Source organism: Moschus berezovskii, chromosome X (assembly GCF_049115385.1).
Source record: "Moschus berezovskii isolate FMDL1 chromosome X, NW_MosBer_1.0, whole genome shotgun sequence".
NCBI classification, from domain to species: Eukaryota; Metazoa; Chordata; class Mammalia; order Artiodactyla; family Moschidae; genus Moschus; species Moschus berezovskii.
Window position 1 is genome coordinate 15,800,567 of NC_142488.1, and position 19,338 is coordinate 15,819,904.

At 42.3% G+C, this 19,338-nt stretch overlaps 1 protein-coding gene across 5 annotated transcripts in view; it reads right to left on the bottom strand.

Annotated features, from left to right (window-relative positions):
• CTPS2 (CTP synthase 2) overlaps positions 1–19,338 on the bottom strand; it is a 120,910-nt gene that overhangs the window by 65,239 nt on the left and 36,333 nt on the right. For all 5 annotated transcript variants that reach the window (XM_055438305.2, XM_088833552.1, XM_055438303.2 and 2 more), the window contains exons 10-13: positions 19,228–19,316; positions 17,699–17,793; positions 15,651–15,713; positions 15,499–15,542 (exon numbers count right to left, since the gene is read on the bottom strand). In XM_055438305.2, coding sequence (XP_055294280.1) covers positions 15,499–15,542; positions 15,651–15,713; positions 17,699–17,793; positions 19,228–19,316 — 291 coding nt within the window. The remainder of the gene's footprint in view (positions 1–15,498; positions 15,543–15,650; positions 15,714–17,698; positions 17,794–19,227; positions 19,317–19,338) is intronic.

Below are 19,338 nucleotides of genomic sequence, written 5' to 3' on the forward strand. Positions count from 1 at the left end.
AGTGTACTCCGGGAGTTGGTGATGGACAGGGCGGCCTGGCGTGCTGTGATTCATGGGGTCACGGAGAGTCGGACACGACTGAGCGACTGAACTGAACTGAACTGAATCTTCCTAAAGCACCCATTTCTACTGGAAAGCCTTCAGCAAGAGTTCAGTATTTGCAAAATATGTCACAGCTGATAGGCATTATTCTTACTCATTCCCTGTTGCCTTCAGGACTAATCTTGACACTAATACTCAAGGACATCCACAAATTAGCACCAATCTCCTTTATTTCCTTCCACTTCCCTACAGGAGCAATGTGCTTTGCTCACGCTATTTTATGGCCAGATCTTAGACATTCCAGCCTACATATGCCTCCCCTCCTTCTACCTGTGCTGTGCAATACCATGGCCACTAGATCAAGTGGCTATTGACATTTAAATCAATTAAAATTAAACAAAATTTAAAATTCAGTTCCTTGGCCACTCTAGCTAAATTTCAAATGCTCCATAGCCCGGTGTGGCTAGTGGCTGCCATAAAGGATGGCAAAGATCCAGAACACTCTCTCGTGGCAGAAGTCCTGGTTGTCAGGGCTCGTAGCACTGATGGTGTACTCACATTCTGTCCACACATTTGTTTCTACATTTCACAAGTTTACGTCTTATATCTCCAACTAAACTGCAAGCAGGGTTGTGGCAGCTGCTCATTTGTAATGCACTATATTTAGGACGGTACTTAAGTAGATGAGTGCCAAATGCACAGTGAGTTTTTTTCTTCTTAATAATCTCTTTTCACTAGAATCAAGTTATTTCTACTGCAAAAAAAATAAAAAATATCTTTCAAGTTGTTGAAATATCTATTCCCAAGGCATTTCCCATTGAGCTAAAGGTACAAAAGCTTTAAAATGCATTAGCTCTGAAGTACACATTTAGTCATTCGGTAATCGTTAAAATTATGGACTACCCTTGTTGATTCACTAATGGGGGCTTACTCCCAAGAAGCCTTAGCCATTAGGCAGCAGCCATCATGCCTGGAAGAATTTTCTTTCCCAGATCGAAAATAGTTACTATGACCAACCAACAGCCTGATTTCAACTCTGAACCTACGGTCCCCACAGAGACAGAATTAAATGACTATTAGGCTCCCAGACTGGTCCATAAAAAGATATTTTACCCATAGTATAGCTGTCTTCCTGACAGGTACTTTTATGGGAAAAAATCTTCTTTAGCCCAAACTAGGCTCCAAATGACTTCTTTAGGATTGCTTTGTTAGCTGGGAGATGCTCATTATAATGTTCGAAATTAAAGCAGTCTTCAAAGTTATAAAAGTTGCCTGGAAGGTTACCATAAGTGGCTGTCTGGGTTTTTTAACCCTCTTAATTTGCTTTCCATATGAAATTGTTGAAAAATAAATGAAAGTAGAAAATAATTCAAACAGGGCTACAACTAAAGGTAGGAAAATGTTATGCATCAATTATGCTTAATATATAACACACCTGAATCCATTTTTTATTATATGTGACTCTATCACAAATCCACTGTGTCAGATATAAAATGAATTTTGAGTTTGCAAATCCTTGGATCAAAAAGGGGTAAAAGAAGTCAAACCAATGATAAATAAAACTGAAATAATATCAAATACCACAATCTCAAGTTTCCATTTGCATCTGCTTAAAATGATTCACATTTCTCACTTTTCCTCACCAACACCACCATCCAAGTGTACATGTATGAAAGGAAAATCAACAGGTGTCAGGAAGCATAACAGGAGTTTTCCTGTGTGCTGTTTTGGATCTGTCATGAATTCTCTGTTCCTTATTAATTCCTGAATATTCAGGAATTGAGAAGAGAGGCAAGCCTCTACGGGGGGCTGAGGAATCCAGGCATTTCTTTCATTAGTTTTTCTATACGGTGATAAGTACCCCCTTCCTTTTTATGAACTATATGGTAAAAGTGACTATTTACAACTCTCTCTCTTTCATATGGACGACCTCATGTTTCCTAGATAACTTGTAAGTTTTGATTTAATGTCTGCTGAAAGTAGCTATCTTGTAAGACAGCATAAATACCTACACAATGTTGAATAAAACACCTTTGCTCCATCAGAGCTTTGGTCCCCGTGTCTTGCTTTCTCTCTCTCTCTCTCTCTCCCTCTCTCTCTTTTTCAGGCTAATTCCTGGAGCGTAGAGGGTCTCTGCGGAGAAGGCAATGGCAAGCCACTCCAGTACTCTTGCCTGGAGAATCCCAGGGATGGGGGAGCCTGGTGGGCTGCCGTCTATGGGGTCGCACAGAGTCGGACTGGACTGAAGCAACGCAGCAGCAGCAGAGGCTCTCTGTGTTCACTTTCCTGCCCGGGCTTCTAAGACCCTCTCGAGAAGGCACTCTGTGCCTTCACCCCATCGAGAAGGGCACCTGAGGCCTTCGTGAACAGAGCAAGCCCTGTGCCAGGGGCTTTATTGGCTTTCTGCGTAAACCAAGGAATATCAGCCTCTTTCTCTCTCCTTTACTTTCTCATCGGTCGACTCCAGACCACCAGGTTCCGGTCCATTAAAGGACCAACAAACATGGAGTCAGTACTACAAAGAGAACTCACTAAAATGGAGCTGCTGCTGCTGCTAAGTCACTTCAGTCGTGTTCGACTCTGTGTGACCCCATAGACAGAAGGCCACCAGGCTCCCCCGTCCCTGGGATTCTCCAGGCAAGAACACTGAAGTGGGTTGCCACTTCCTTCTCCAATGTGTGAAAGCAAAAAGTGAAAGTGAAGTCGCTCAGTTGTGGAGCTAGGAGGCCATTAAGGAAGTATGATTTATGCACGTGTCAGCTTGGATGGAATCTGACCTTTTGACCTGATGAAGTCATCAGAACTGATACTGAACAGGACCCTTTGGGGCTCCTTTTCTGTGTTCCCCTTTCTTGATTACAGGAAATAGGCTTCATTCAGTCTCCATGACCTTCCCTGAGTTCCAGCGAGCAGGTTCAAACAGATGCTAATTAGGGAAGGGAGGGGATGCAGAGAGAGAGGAGAAAAAGTCCAAAGAAACAATAGTGCAGCCTTGGGCAGGGTCCTGGTCTCCCCTCGGGGATACACAGAACAATATTTTTGAGTTGTTTAACAGATACTGAAACCCCCACCAGGTGGGAGAAGTTAATTGAATGCTGCCCACAAGCACTAGACCCGAGACTGATGGAACCAGAAGACTGATGATGCTGACTCCCACTTATCTCACCACCAACCAATCAGAAGACTTCCCACGAGCTGACCACGCCCTCTTTGAACCGTTACTGTAAAACTTTTTACCTCACTACTCCCCCTAGATCAGAACACAGTTTTGAGGGCATCAGCCCACTGTGGCCCCTTTTGCATGGCAAAGCAATAAAGCTACTCTTTTCTACTTTGCCCAAAACTCTGTCTCCAAGATTTAATTCAGTGTTGGGGTGCAAAGGCTGGATTCAGCTTCAGAACACCTGCCAGAAGTTATTGGACCAGTCCGTCTAGTCAAGGCAATGGTTTTTCCCGTGGTCATGTATGGATGTGAGAGTTGGACTGTGAAGAAGGCTGACCGCCGAAGAATCGATGCTTTTGAACTGTGGTGTTGGAGAAGACTCTTGAGAGTCCCTTATACTGCAAGGAGATCCAACCAGTCCATTCTGGAGGAGATCAATCCTGGATGTTCATTGGAGGGACTGATGCTAAAGCTGAAACTGCAATACTTTGGCCACCTCATGCGACGAGTTGACTCACTGGAAAAGACTCTGATGCTGGGAAAGGTTGGGGGCGGGAGGAGAAGGGGACGACGGAGAATGAGATGGCTGGATGTCATCACGGACTCTGTGGACATGAGTTTGAGTGAACTCCGGGAGTTGGTGATGGACAGGGAGGCCTGGCGTGCTGTGATTCATGGGGTCGCGGAGAGTCGGACACGACTGAGCGACTGAACTGAACTGAACTGAACTGAACCCTAAAACAACTCATGATTCCTCAGGACAAATATTCTCTGACTCACATCAGAGGCCATCGCAATTCTTACCAGGCAACTTTTAACATCTTGACTTTTTGTCTTTATAAGCCCGGACTCTTTCTCTTCCTTATGTTCAGTTCAGTTCAGTTCAGTCACTCAGTCGTGTCCGACTCTTTGCGACCCCATGAATCACAGCACGCCAGGCCTCCCTGTCCATCACCAACTCCCACAGTTCACTCAAACTCATGTCCATCAAGTCGGTGATGCCATCCAGCCATCTCATTCTGTCGTCCCCTTCTCCTCCTGCCCCCAATCCCTCCCGGCATCAGTCTTTTCCAGTGACTCAACTCGTCGCATGAGGTGGCCAAAGTATTGCAGTTTCAGCTTTAGCATCAGTCCTTCCAATGAACACCCAGGATTGATCTCCTTTAGAATGGACTGGTTGGATCTCCTTGCAGTCCAAGGGACTCTCAAGAGTCTTCTCCAACACCACAGTTCAAAAGCATCAATTCTTCGGCCATCAGCTTTCTTCACAGTTCAACTCTCACATCCATACATGACCACGGGAAAAACCATAGCCTTGACTAGACGGACCTTGGTTGGCAAAGTAATGTCTCTGCTTTTTAATATACTATCAAGGTTGGTCATAACTTTCCTTCCAAGGAGTAAGCGTCTTTTAATTTCCTGGCTGCAATCAGCATCTGCAGTGACTTTGGAGCCCCCAAAAATAAAGTCTGACACTGTTTCCACTGTTTCCCCATCTATTTCCCATGAAGTGATGGGACCAGATGCCATGATCTTTGTTTTCTGAATGTTGAGCTTCAAGCCAACCTTTTCACTCTCCTCTTTCACTTTCATCAAGAGGCTGTTGAATTCCTCTTCACTTTCTGCCATAAGGGTGGTGTCATCTGCATATCTGAGGTTATTGATATTTCTCCCGGCAATCTTGATTCCAGCTTGTGCTTCTTCCAGCCCAGCGTTTCTCATTATGTACTCTGCATATAAGTTAAATAAGCAGGGTGACAATATACAACCTTGACGTACTCCTTTTCCTATTTGGAACCAGTCTGTTGTTCCATGTCCCGTTTCCTTATGTTAGGTAGGTAGAATAGGGAAAAGAAGTCTAAAATGGCAGTGTCCAAAAGACAAGGAAGGGAAAAGCCCGCGAAAATAGAACAAATGAAGGTCCAAGGACGGGAGTGAGGACCTCAGGTAAAACAAACAACACTCCTGGCTGGCCCAATTTACATAGGGCAGCCCAGGGGAAAAAAAGTATATAAAAAGAGGAGCCAAAGCTAGCTCTCTCTCTCTCCCCCTCCCCGCGCACTGGGGCGCTCTTCTCTTTGCATCTTTGGATCGATGTGCCCTCATGCCTTGAAGATGGATTTTCCTGCTATCTTCTAAATAAAATAGAGCTGTAACACTGATTTGTCTAAGAGCTATAACACGGTCCATTCGAGACCTGAGAGTTATAACACGGTCTGTCCAAGACCCGAGAGCTGTGACATGCCACGGGGGCTTTAATGTCCATCACTCCAAATCTTGTTTGTGATGAGACAAAAATCGAGGAGCATACACTCACCCGACACTTATGACACACTTTTAGATTTACCCAAGTCTGTGTCTCCCAAATTGGAATTTTTTTTTTTTGGCCACACCACACAGCTTGTGGAATCTTAGTTCCCCAACAAGGGATGGAACCCAGGCCCCCAGCAGTGGAAGTGTGGAGTCCTAACCACTGGCAGGGAATTCCCCTGAACTGCAATTCTTAAGATTCCAAAGAAACTCTTATTTGAAATCTCCTGAATTTTCTTTTAGTTGACACAAGTCTGTGTTGATGTGTTTGAATGTGGATTCTGTTTTCAGAATCTCTTTCAGTAGCTAATGTAAATTCAAACGTTTAAAGTTACTATTTTCAATAAATAGAAAAGAAATGCTAAAAAGTATGCATATCCACATCCCTAAACATCAGATTGAGATCATTCTTCCTATACATATCTCTAAAGTAAAAAATATTCTAAATAAAAACTCCACAATGCCACAAGCTATCTTCTACATGAACTGGAGAGATCTGAAGGCAAATTCAAAGTCAAGGGTATCAGCAGCAGCCATGTGATTGAGACAGAGTCAGAATACAAATCAGCGACAGCTATTTTCCTGGTATGCATCATCTAGAAGGCAGGTGAAGCTACTGGGAAGAAAAGCAATGACAAACCTAGATAAAGTATTAAAAAGCAGAGCCATTACTTTGCCTACAAAGATCTATTATAGTCAAAGATATGGTTTTTCCAGTAGTCATGTGCGGATGTAAGAGTTGGACCATAAATAAGGCTGATTGCCAAAGAACTGATGCCTTCAAACTGTGGTGCTGGAGAAGACTCTTGAGAGTTCCTTGGACAGCAAGGAGATCAAACCAGTCAATCCTAAAAGAAATCAACCCTGAATATTCATTGGAATGACTGATGCTGAAGTTGAAGATTCAATACCTTGGCCACCTTACGTGAAGAGCCAACTCATTGGAAAAGACCCTGATGCTGGGAAAGATTGAAGACAGGAAGAGAAGGGGGTGACAGAGGATGAGATGGTTGGATGGCATCACCAACTCAATGGACATGAGTTTGAGCAAACTCCAGGAGATAGTGAAGGACAGGGAATCTTGGTGTGCTGCAGTCCATGGGGTCACAAAGAGTCGGACATGACTGAGCAACTCAACAAGTCAGACTTGCTATAGAACCTAAATATTCTGCAAAGTCCCAGAGCCTTCTATTTCACCATGTGGATTAAGCAGAGGAATGACACAATGAAATAAATTTTACTCATTCTCTCCTGGGACTTCCAGACTCAGAGTCTACCTTCATTCTTAGTAAACCATTTCTCATTTGATGTGTATAAGAGATGCCTCTTCTTAGATATCCTGTATGCCAGTGTCTCTGTTGATTTAGTAAGCAACCATAAGACTAATCATGCACGCCAAAGGAGGGTCACAATGGCCCATGAAGGGGAGCAGAATTTGCAACCTCAAAATATGTCTCTTTGGCGTAAAGATTATAGTGGGCTGATTCTTTTTAAGAAACAGCAGACAGAGGAGAAGCTCTAACAACCTAGTGGGAACTTCCCTAGCAGCCCAGTGATTAAGACTCTGCACTTCCACTGCAGGGAACTAAGATCCCACATCCCACATGCCCTGAGGCAAAACCAAACCAAATAACATTAAAAATAAAAACAGAGTTGAAGTGACCCTTTTGTCAGAGACATTTGCATTTATAAAGGAAACCTCCATTTGTAAGGGCTTTCCTTGTGGCTCAGCTGGTAAAGAATCTGCCTGCAATGTGGGAGACCTGGATTCAATCCCTGGATTGGGAAGATCCCCTGGAGAAGGGAAAGGCTACCCACTCCAGTATTCTGGCCTGGAGAATTCCATGGACTGTGGTCCATGGGGTCGCAAAGAGTGGGACACGACTGAGCGACTTTCACTTTCCATTTGTAAGGGTGTCTCCCTCACTGTACCAGGGATTTCCCTGCTGGTTCAGATGGTAAAATCGTCTGCCTACAATGCAGGAGACCCGGGTTCGATCCCTGGGTTGGGAAGATCTCCTGGAGAAGGAAATGGCAACCCACTCCAGTATTCTTGCCTGGAAAATTCCATGGGCAGAGGAGCCTGGTAGGCTACAGTCCACGGGGTCGCAAACAGTCGGACACAACTGAGCGACTTCACTTTCACTCCCTCACTGTACCAGGAAGAGAAAGATAACTCTAAATCTCTAGAAACTCTTAACAATGGAGAAGGCATGGACTTAAATCTGCATGACAACCTTACCCTTGTTTACTGTGCTTTTGCTTTGAAAACCTCCCATAAATACCCCCACCCCCAACATCTTCTTTACTCTTTAGCTGGAAATGGTATTTAAGATGGTGGCTTGGGCCATTCTGGGGAGTTACTCAGGGTTTCCTGGGTACACTGGAGGTATCCATGTTATTAAGCTTCTGCTTGTTTTTTTTTTTTTCCCCTGTTAATCTGCCTTTTGTTACAGGGGTCTCAGCCAAGAACCTAGAAAGGTAGAGGGAAAATTATTTTTTCTCCCCCACATCCATGAAAGATTTCAGCTGCAAATATATCCTAAAGGAGGCTCCTGGTTTCCTAATTATTTACTTTTTTAGTGAGAAGGGCCAGAATGGCTATTACCCTCTGTAAGTCACTGTTATTTGCTCAAGTTTAAGAGATTCCTGAGGCTTCCTGGTGTTTGCTGCCTGGTGATTCTATTACCTCAGTCTTTTCCTTTATTAAGACTTCTCCCCATCCTCACAAACGCTGGCTCTTAAGGCTATTTTTCTCCAACAAACTGATTGTAGGCCATAAAGATGTTCAGTAGCAATTAGGTTTTATTGTTCTCATCTCACTTATGAGTATAGAAGCTATCAAAATGTAAAATGTACATTTCCTGCAACTTCTCAATTCCTCTTCTAAGAATTCATCCTATAGAAGTGTGTATGTGTGGCTACAAAGACATATGTACTAATATGCAACATATGATACTAATTTGCAACATGATTTAAAGTAGCGAATAATGGACAAAACCTAAATATTCATCAATATGAGACTGTTTAAATAATGATGCATATATTAACAGCAAGGCAAGCATTTGGAAGATCCCTGTGCACTGAAGTGGAGTGATAAGTACAATGCAAGGGGAATGATGTCTTAGGCATGCCAGCATATGTATTTTTAGAGGAACATATATGCATATATGTAAGCAGGTAGGCGTTTGTATACACACACACACACAAATCTTTAGCAGAATAACAAAAGAAATGGATGAAGGGAGTCACCTCTGGGTAAGCGAACTGAGGTGACGTCAGTTCAGTTCAGTTCAGTCGCTCAGGTGACGTAGGGGCATGTAAAAGGCAGTTTTATACCTTTTCTTTAGGGTTTTACTTTTTTATCCTGTGTATAAATGTTTTAAAAATACACACACACACAGTAAAGGATAGTCAAGGCATAAACATTGCCAAAGCTATCTAACAGTGGCACCTGCTGGTAAAGTCAGTTCCTACCCCCAAAGTATTCTCTAAGAGAAGAAATTCCAGTGTTTGCCTGGCACAGCCATTTCAGCCATTAGTCAGGAAATATGTTTCTATTAAAGCCTTATAAGGAACTCTTCACTCGTATTAAGTCTTCTGAGCATAAGACTTAAAAGTACCATCTGGCTGGGAAGTTATGGTTCATTATAGTCTGAATTGCAAGCTATAAAAACGAGTGGAGAATATCTCTATATCCTTCCACAGAGTGATCTCCACTCCAGCAGAGAATGTTGAGTGAAAAAAAGCAAGGCAGAAAAAATATGCAGAGTCTGCTGTCATTTATCTAAGAAGGGGAGGGGCTTACAAATATATGGGTTTACTTGTATTTTTTTTAATGGAAAGATAACTCTTTAAAGAAAAAGAATTAATGGTTGCCATAAGGAAAGGAAGGGACTGTGCTGAGGGGAGAGGACAAGAACTAGATTTCTCTATCATATGACATCCCTTATATGCGAAATCTAAAAAGAAATGATACAATTGAACTTACTTACAAAACAGAAACAAACTCACAGACTTTCAGAACGAACTTACAGTTATTGGGGGGAAAGTTAGGGGGAAAGGATAATTAGGGAGTTTGGGACGGACATGTCCACACTGCTATATTTAAAATGGATAACCAACAAGGACCTACTGCATAGCACATGGAACTCTGCTCAGTGTTATGTGGCAGCCTGGATGGGAGGGGAGTTTGGGGGAAAATGGATACATGTATATGTGTGGCTGAGTCCCTTCACTGTTCACCTGAAACTAGCACAACACTGTTAACCGGCTATACCCCATATAAAATAAAAAGTTACCAAAAAAATACTAGATTTTTCTAAATCAGTGCTTCTCAAAGGAGACTATTTTGCCTGTGTCCCCAGGGTATGTTCTGCAATGTCTGGAGGTATTTTTAGTGTCACAGTTGGGGGTTGGGAGGAAAATACGACAGATATCTAGCAGGTAGAGGCCAGAGATGCTACTCAACATCCTACAATGAACAGGACAACTATCTGGCCCCAAATATCAATAGTATATCTAATAAGGAACTTATACCTAGAATATATAAAAAAAACACTTCCAACTTAATAAGATGACAAATAACGCAATTTAAAGTAGGCAAAGGATCTGAATAGACAGTTCTCCAAACATGACATACAAGTGGCCAATAAGCATACGAAAAGATGTTTAACAACCTTAGACATCAAAGAAGTGTGAATCAAAGCCACTGTGAGCTACAATTTCACTCCCACTAGAACGGCTATATAACTGACCCTTGAACAACACAGGGCTTAGGGGTACTGACCCCTCAAGTAGTCAAAAATTCAAATATAACTTTACAGTTGGCCCTCCATATCCACAGTTCCACACCCACAAATTCAACTTACTGTCAATACGGTAGTACAAAAAACACCAAAATTGAAAAAGACACATGTATCCCATTGTTCATTGCAGCACTATTTACAATAGCTAGAACATGGAAGCAACCTAGATGTCCATTGACAGATGTTTGGATAAAGAAGTTGTGGTATATATACACAATGGAATATTACACAGCCATAAACAGGAATGCATTTGAATCAGTTCTAATGAGGTGGATAAATCCACACACTTCCCTGTAGCTCATGACCAACCTTGATAGTATATTAATAAGCAGAGACATTACTTTGCCAACCAAGGTCCGTCTAGTCAAGGCAATGGTTTTTCCCGTGGTCATGTATGGATGTGAGAGTTGGACTGTGAAGAAATCTGATTGCCGAAGAATCAATGCTTTTGAACTGTGGTGTTGGAGAAGACTCTTGAGAGTCCCTTATACTGCAAGGAGATCCAACCAGTCCATTCTAAAGGAGATCAATCCTGGATGTTCATTGGAGGGACTGATGCTAAAGCTGAAACTGCAATACTTTGGCCACCTCATGCGACGAGTTGACTCACTGGAAAAGACTCTGATGCTGGGAAAGGTTGGGGGTGGGAGGAGAAGGGGACGACGGAGAATGAGATGGCTGGATGGCATCACCGACTCTGTGGACATGAGTTTGAGTGTACTCCGGGAGTTGGTGATGGACAGGGCAGCCTGGCGTGCTGTGATTCATGGGGTCGCGGAGAGTCGGACACGACTGAGAGACTGAACTGAACTGAACTGAACTCCCTGTAGCTCAAACGGTAAAGAATCTGCCTGAGATGCAGGAGACCAGGGTTCGATCCCTGGGTTGGGAAGTTCCTCTGGAGAAGGGAATGGCAATCCACTCCAGTATTGTTGCCTGGAGAACTCCATGGATAAAGAAGTCTGGTAGGCTACAGTCCGTGGGGTGGCAAAGAGTTGGACACCACTGAGCAACTAACACACACACACAATGAGGTGGATGAACTTAGAACCTATTATACAGAGTGAAGTGAGTCAGAAAGAGAAAGATAAAATACCATATTCTAACACATATATATGGAATCCAGAAAAATGGTACTGAAGAATTTATTTACAGGGAAACAGTGGAGAAACAGACATGGAGAACAGACTTATGGACATGGGGAGAGGGGAGGAGAAGGTGAGATGTATGGAGAGAGTAACATGGAAACTTACATTACCATATGTAAAGTAGATAGCCAAAGGGAATTTGCTGTATGACTCAGGGAACTCAAACAGGGGCTCTGTATCAACCTAGAGGGGTGGGATGGGGAGGGAGATGGGAGGGAGTTTCAAAAGGGATGGGATAAATGTATACCTATGGCTGATTCATAAGCATCTGAATGCAGAGTTCCAAAGAATAGCAAGGAGAGATAAGAAAGCCTTCCTCAGCGATCAATGCAAAGAAATAGAGGAAAACAACAGAATAGGAAAAACAAGAGATCACTTCAAGAAAATTAGAGATATCAAGGGAACATTTCATGCAAAGATGGGCTCGATAAAGGACAGAAATGGTATGGACCTAACAGAAGCAGAAGATATTAAGAAGAGGTGGCAAGAACACACAGAAGAACTGTACAAAAAAGAGCTTCACGACGAAGATAATCACGATGGCATGATCACTCACCTGGAGCCAGACATCTTAGAATGTGAAGTCAAGTGGGCCTTAGAGAGCATCACGACGAACAAAGCTAGTGGAGGTGATGGAATTCCAATTGAGCTATTTCAAATCCTGAAAAATGATGCAGTGAAAGTGCTGCACTCAATATGCCAGAAAATTTGGAAAACTCAGCAGTGGCCACAGGACTGGAAAAGGTCAGTCTTCATTCCAATCCCAAAGAAAGGGAATGCCAAAGAATGCTCAAACTACCGCACAATTGCACTCATCTCACACGCTAGTAAAGTCATGCTCAAAATTCTCCAAGCCAGGCTTCAGCAATATGTGAACCGTGAACTTCCAGATGTTCAAGCAGGTTTTAGAAAAGGCAGAGGCACCAGAGATCAAATTGCCAACATCTGCTGGATCATGGAGAAAGCAAGAGAGTTCCAGAAAAACATCTATTTCTGCTTCATTGATTATGCCAAAGCCTTTAACTATGTGGATCACAATGAACTGTGGGACATTCTGAAAGAGATGGGAATACCAGACCACCTGACCTGCCTCTTGAGAAACCTGTATGCAGGTCAGGAAGTAACAGTTAGAACTGGGCATGGAACAACAGACTGGTTCCAAATAGGAAAAGCAGTACGTCAAGGTTGTATATTGTCACCCTGCTTATTTAACTTATATGCAGAGTACATCATGAGGAACGCTGGGCTGGAAGAAGCACAAGCTGGAATCAAGATTGCCGGGAGAAATATCAATAACCTCAGATATGCAGATGACACCACCCTTATGGCAGAAAGTGAAGAGGAACTAAAAAGCCTCTTGATGAAAGTGAAAGAGGAGAGTGAAAAGTTTGGCTTGAAGCTCAACATTCAGAAAACAAAGATCATGGCATCTGGTCCCATCACTTCATGGGAAATAGATGGGGAAACAGTGGAAACAGTGTCAGACTTTATTTTTTGGGGCTCCAAAATCACTGCGGATGCTGACTGCAGCCATGAAATTAAAAGACGCTTACTCCTTGGAAGGAAAGTTATGACCAACCTAGATAGCATATTAAAAAGCAGAGACATTACTTTGCCAACAAAGGTCTGTCTAGTCAAGGCTATGGTTTTACCCATGGTCATGTATGGATGTGAGAGTTGGACTGTGAAGAAAGCTGATCGATGAAGAATTGATGCTTTTAAACTGTGGTGCTGGAGAAGACTCTTGAGAGTCCCTTGGACTGCAAGGAGATCCAACCAGTCCATTCTAAAGGAGATCAATCCTGCGTGTTCATTGGAAGGACTGATGCTAAAGCTGAAACTGCAATACTTTGGCCACCTCATGCGTCAAGCTGACTCACTGGAAAAGAGTCTGATGCTAGGAAGAATTGGGGGTGGGAGGAGACAGGGATGACAGAGAATGAGATGGCTGGATGGCATCACCGACTCGATGGACATGAGTTTGAGTGAACTGCGGGAGTTGGTGATGGACAGGAAGGCCTGGCGTGCTGTGATTCATGGGGTCGCAAAGAGTCAGACACGACTGAGCGACTGAACTGAACTGAACTGATGCCTGATTCATAGTGAGGTTTGACAGAAAACAGCAAAATTCTGTAAAGCAATTATCCTTCAATAAAAAATAAATGAATTAAAAGAGAGTTACCAAAAACAAAAAAATCCATGTATATGTGGACCTGTGCAGCTCAAATCCATGTTGTTCAAGAGTCAACTGTAATCATTTCCCAAGCAAAGAATATATGTGGCTCACAGTATGTTTATAGTTAATATGTGCTGAATAAATTAACACAGAAAGGGGGAAAAGTTTCCTCAAGTGTTTCTAATGCAAACTAAAGTATAAGAACCATTGTTTTCTCTAGAAAAATAAACCGAAGTTTAAAAAAAACTCAACTGTAATAAAAAAGATAATAACAAGTGTTGAGGATATAAAGAAATTGGAACCATCATACACTGCTGGCGGGATGCTGCAACCACTTTAGAAACCAGTCTGACATTTCCTCAAAAAATTAAACATACAGTAACTATATGACCCACAACTCCACTCCTAAGTATAGACCCAAGTGAAATGAAAAAATATGTCCAGACAGAAACTTGTAAACAAATGTTCATAGCAGCACTATTCACAGTAGCCAAAAGGTGGAAACAACAAATGTCCATCAAAGTATGAACGGATAAATAAAATGTAATCTATTCATATAATTAAATATCATTTGGCAATGAAAAGAAGCAAAGCACTGATAGACACTATAACATAGACAGACCTTGACAACATTATGCTAAATGAAAGGAGCCAGTCACAAAAGGCCACATACAGTATGATTCCATTTGCAGTGGATCAACACAGGTCTGAGATGCACAGGTCCACTTAAACAAGCCTTTCCTTTCATAGTAAATACTATCGTACTCCATGATCCATGGTTGGTTGAATCTGCAGATATGGAGGAACGCATACATGGAGAGGTGATTAGCAGTTAGATACGTGACTGCACGGAGAGTCACACCTAACCCCTGCATTATTCAAAGGTCGACTGTATATGAAATGGCCAGAATAGGCAAATATATAGAGACAGAAAACAGATGAATGGCTGCCCAGAGCGGCTTCGGGGTGTCAGCAAAGGTTGTGAGATTTCTTTTTAGCGTAATCAAAATGGTCCAAAATTGACTGTGGTGATGATTATAGAATCTGTGAATGTGCTGAGTCATTGCATTATATACTTTCAATGGCTAAATTTTACGGTATGTGAATTATATGTCAATAAAACTGTTAATAAAAAATGAATCACAATGATGAGGTGTATACTCTGATAGAGGCGGTACAAGGCATAGAAGGCAGAGGTCAGGAAAGGCTTCCCAGGATGAATAGGAAATCAACAGTAATCAGATTGGGTTTATTTTTGTAATTAAATTCTTCACTGGTTTTGAGATTCCAGGGGTAGGGAGGCTGCAGGACAGGAGCGATCTCAGGTGTAGGGGATGTCATTCAGATTGTCCAACTCTAAAACTCCAAGTGTGGAGGGACAGGGATGCCATGGGATGAGTTAGCAGGGTGGCAGGTGACAGAGCACAGTAGCCTTCGCTCCTGGCCAAATCCTTGGACTATTTTATGGGCAAAGGAACTGACAAACGCTGAAGAGCAGCAAAGAACAGACAAGGATGGGTCTAGAGACAGGACAGCCCATGTGTTCACATCAGCTCTGATAAACTGTTGTCAAAGTCAACTCAACCTTTTCCTGAGTGTTCAGCTTGAAAACTACTGCAGAGAAACCAGTCTAGGATTGTTTCTTCCTGCAAGACACAGCTGACAAAATGGACAATGCAGAATAAAGTGGTTTGATATAAACTAATAAGAGTAATAAGAATAAGCAAAATCATATATAATTAAAATGTCCTGATGTCATAATGAAAAAAAAAATAATAGCCCCTTATGAGCATAGGCTAGAGCCAGAAACAAAATAATGACCTAACCCAAAAAGATAAACAATCCACTTACCACAGGAACATGGGCATTTGGCTCAAATTCTGTGGAATCAGCATCTGAAGATAAAGAAATTAGTTCAGTAACTCACCATTATGTAGCTGAAAAATTCTTTAAGTAATAAGAATGCTTTTCACTAAGAGGTTTTTAGAAAATCTCAGACTTACCTTTCAAGTTAAGGCAGTTTCTTGCAAACTCTATCACCGCCAGCTGCATCCCAAGGCAAACTCCTATTTCAAAAAGCACATATACAAAACAAATGAAACTATTTTGTACTGTGTCATATTTTCTGTTCATTTGTTTGCTATCTTCTCCATCTAGAATGCAGGCTCCAAGACAGTAAGTTTGCTGCTGTAGCTTCCGCCCTCAGAACAGGTGTGGCAGGGGCAGGGAAGGGGTTTGGACGACCCAAACTGAAGTAGGAGTAAATGTGAAGTTGGAAAAGGGCAGGAAATGAGAAGGCAAGGTCCAAAAGGCAAATCTGCCTACCTCCAAATGTGTCTCTAGATCAACGCGCATGTGTGGCCTGCAGGGCTGCCCCAGAGCACCCAACTCCTTCAGAGAATGTCTAACAACACCTCAATTCACGAGGGAGTCTCTGTGGGCTGAGTCTTCACACTCTCTCTTCTCTAGATAGTTTCATGGCCTTAATGTGGGCTCTGTTTGCAGGCAGCCCCTGCCTGGCAGCAGGCTGGGATCCAAGGAGCGCCCACAGGCAGGCAGGGGAGTGGGAGGTCTGTGCCCAGCTGCTGAGCCCAGAACAGGCCGAACCTTCACTGCAAGGAAACCGCAGCAGCTGGGGGAGCTGGTACCTCCAGTGCAGGCTGGAGCATGATGGAGAAGCCAAATGGAACTGAGCAGAGAGCTCAATGAGGAGAGAAAGGGACCTGCATAGGCCCAGGCCTGCTGCCACACGGATGTACCCCTTACCCAGCTCCACATTCACTGTGGCCCACCGATACTCTCCAATAAACAAATGCCAAGGAGCACCCCAGATGCTTTTACAGATATATTCAAGATACAGAGGGACTCAAAGGAGAGAGCAATGAATACACCAAGCATGCCAGAACAAAAGTCAATAAGCGTCAAACAGCTGAGTGCTTTGGAGGGACTTCAGAAAGTCCCACAAAGCTAGGACATAGAGACAGTGTGTTAAAGAGAAAGCTAAAGAGCTACAAACTATTTCTGTACAGTGAAAAATATCTGAAGAATGCTAATCATGTTTAGACAGAAACTAAACAAGATTACTTCAAAAGAAAACAGTGGCCCAGATGAGCTTAGATGGATAAAACAAAGCAAGGTACCAAGGTAAACTACTCCTAGCTTCTCTTTTGAAAATGGATCCCTAGTGGAGAGTGTCTAGGAAGTTAATCAAAGAACAGGAAAGTGGGGGAAATGAACCTGTTGATATTAAGTAAATGGTACCAAAGCCGGTCCACTCAGTTCATAAGCCCAGCAGCCATGCAAGCACAGCATGAAACACAGCCTCTCCCCACTCCCTCTTCCTTCTGGACCCCCAGTTGCAGAGCTGCCTTTTATCCCAACAATGTTCTATTACATCCAGTTTCATTGCTAAGGAAGCCATGCTTTCCAATTTGAACAAAAGCATTGAAAACACCCAGCTCTAATTCTTAACAGAGCTGTCTCTGTAATGTTAGATGATTTTCCTGTATTATCTTTTCTAGAAGGAGTATATACATTTCAATTTAAGCTTTTTTTCTGATTAGAAATAACACTGTGGCATCCTATTGAGATGTTCTCTGCTTGAAGTGGTAAAAGATGGAATCAGGTGGGAATCGGAAAAGGTAAGGGCAGGTTTGAACATAGGTTCTTCCCAGCCTCTTGCTATACAACCAGACCAGTGGAAGTTCTTGTACGTTGACAAATTTTTTTGGTAAAGGACCAGAGAGTAAAGATTTTAGGCTCTGCATGCTATAGAGTCTCAATCTCTGCCACTGTATTGGAAAAACAGCCACAGACAATACGTAAACAAATCTGTGTGGCTGTATTCCAATAAAACTGTATTTACAAAAATGTGAACCAGGTAAGGCTTGTAGAATATAGTTTCCAGACCCTGTAGCAAACTATTTGGCACCTGAATGTTAAAATTCGAAATCACACTTTTCACATTAACAAACCCTATTACGTGTTATACCAACTAGGTATCAAAAATCTAAAAAAACTCATACTCAGGATTCATAAAAATCAGTTTTACCCAGAAAAGGAATCTTCCTTGACCGTGCCCAAGAAATTGCCTGGAGTTTTCCCAACGTTCCTCTGATTCCAAAGCCTCCTGGCACAAGAACACCACTGCAATCAACACAAGAGAAGGGGAAATTTGACATTATTTTTATTTGTGAAATTCTTGTTTTCAGATCATGCTTATTGATCCCAAATTCAACACTTGGCACAACTGCTAGTGAATATGCTTGGAGTCTATTTTCAAAATTGACTACACAATTTCACATCCTAAACTTTCTTCTTGAAATCCTCCCAATGTTATAAAGCAGTTGCGAATTTCTCACAACTGACCTTGATATATATTTTCTGATAGGTCTCTGCAGCACATGAGCATGGTAACTAAGAGACTCAATTCAGTTAAAAATGACACTGAAAGAATTATCTGAATAGGTTAAGGTTCTTTTAAAAGCACTGTTCTAAAAATGTTTTAAGACCTCTTACATAATCAGAAAGAGTTAAACTGGTGAAACAGACCTTTTGATTGCTAATCAAGTTGCGGCACAGGAAAATTTCCTGGCTAGGAGCCACTTTAGAGACTTTCTGGATAAACACTCTCATTTGAAAACATAACAGTTCAAGAGAAAACTGGAGGGTAATGTTACCCTCACAATACAATGTCACCCCCAAGAGTTATATTGATTACTTACAAAATAAAACCTTGAATCAAAAGATGTGGAAAAGAAAAAACCAAGGGAGGAGAGAAGATTGCCATTCTTGCACTGTAACTTTGTATATGGAAAGTCTGTCTCTGCATCTTTCTGTAGCATCAACTCACTTTCCCATCACTATGGTAAAAACTTCCCTTCATTTCCTTCACTGAGCCAGAGTGATTCTAAAATCACTCTCTGTTCCTTCAGACCTTTCAGTGGCTTCACGTCTCTAAAGTGGCTCCAAGTCTCTAAAGTGGCTCCTAGCCAGGAAATTTTGCTGTGCTACAACGTAATTAGTAATCAAAATCTAAGGCCTATTTCACCAGTTTACTTTGAAACATGCCGTGTTAGTGTTAATGGCGCATGCAGTGGAGATGGTTTTATTCTGGGGAGGTGAAAGTGAGTTGACGCTATGGGAAAATACAGAGACAGACCTTCCATTTACAAAGTTACAGTGCAAGAATGACAATCTGCCCTCCTCTTTTGGTTTGGTTTTCTTTTCCACATCTTTTGATTCAAGGTTTTATTTTTTTAAGTAATCAGTATAACTCTTGGGGGTGGCACTGTTTTGTGCCATGAAGGGTAACATGGCCTTCCAGTTTTCCCTTGAGCTCTCATGTTTTCAAATGAGAATGTTTATCCAGAATAAAACCATCTCCCTTGCATGCGCCACTAATATTAACATGGCGTGTTTCACAGTAAACGCAGCGTGAATGCAGCACAAGCGCCCAGAGTCACAGCACTCCAAACTATCTTTCAAGCGCACAAAAATTAGTAATTGGGTAAGTTAAGTCATTACGGAAAAATCACAGTGGCATTCTCCTAACTGGGGTGGACAGTCCTTGGTACTTACTCAGCTTTGCAGAGCTTCTGCCAAGCTTCGTGGAATTTCACAGGGTCCTCAGTTTCAGTAGTCTGCTCCAGATCGATGGAATCTATGTACTAAAAACATTCAACAAATTTA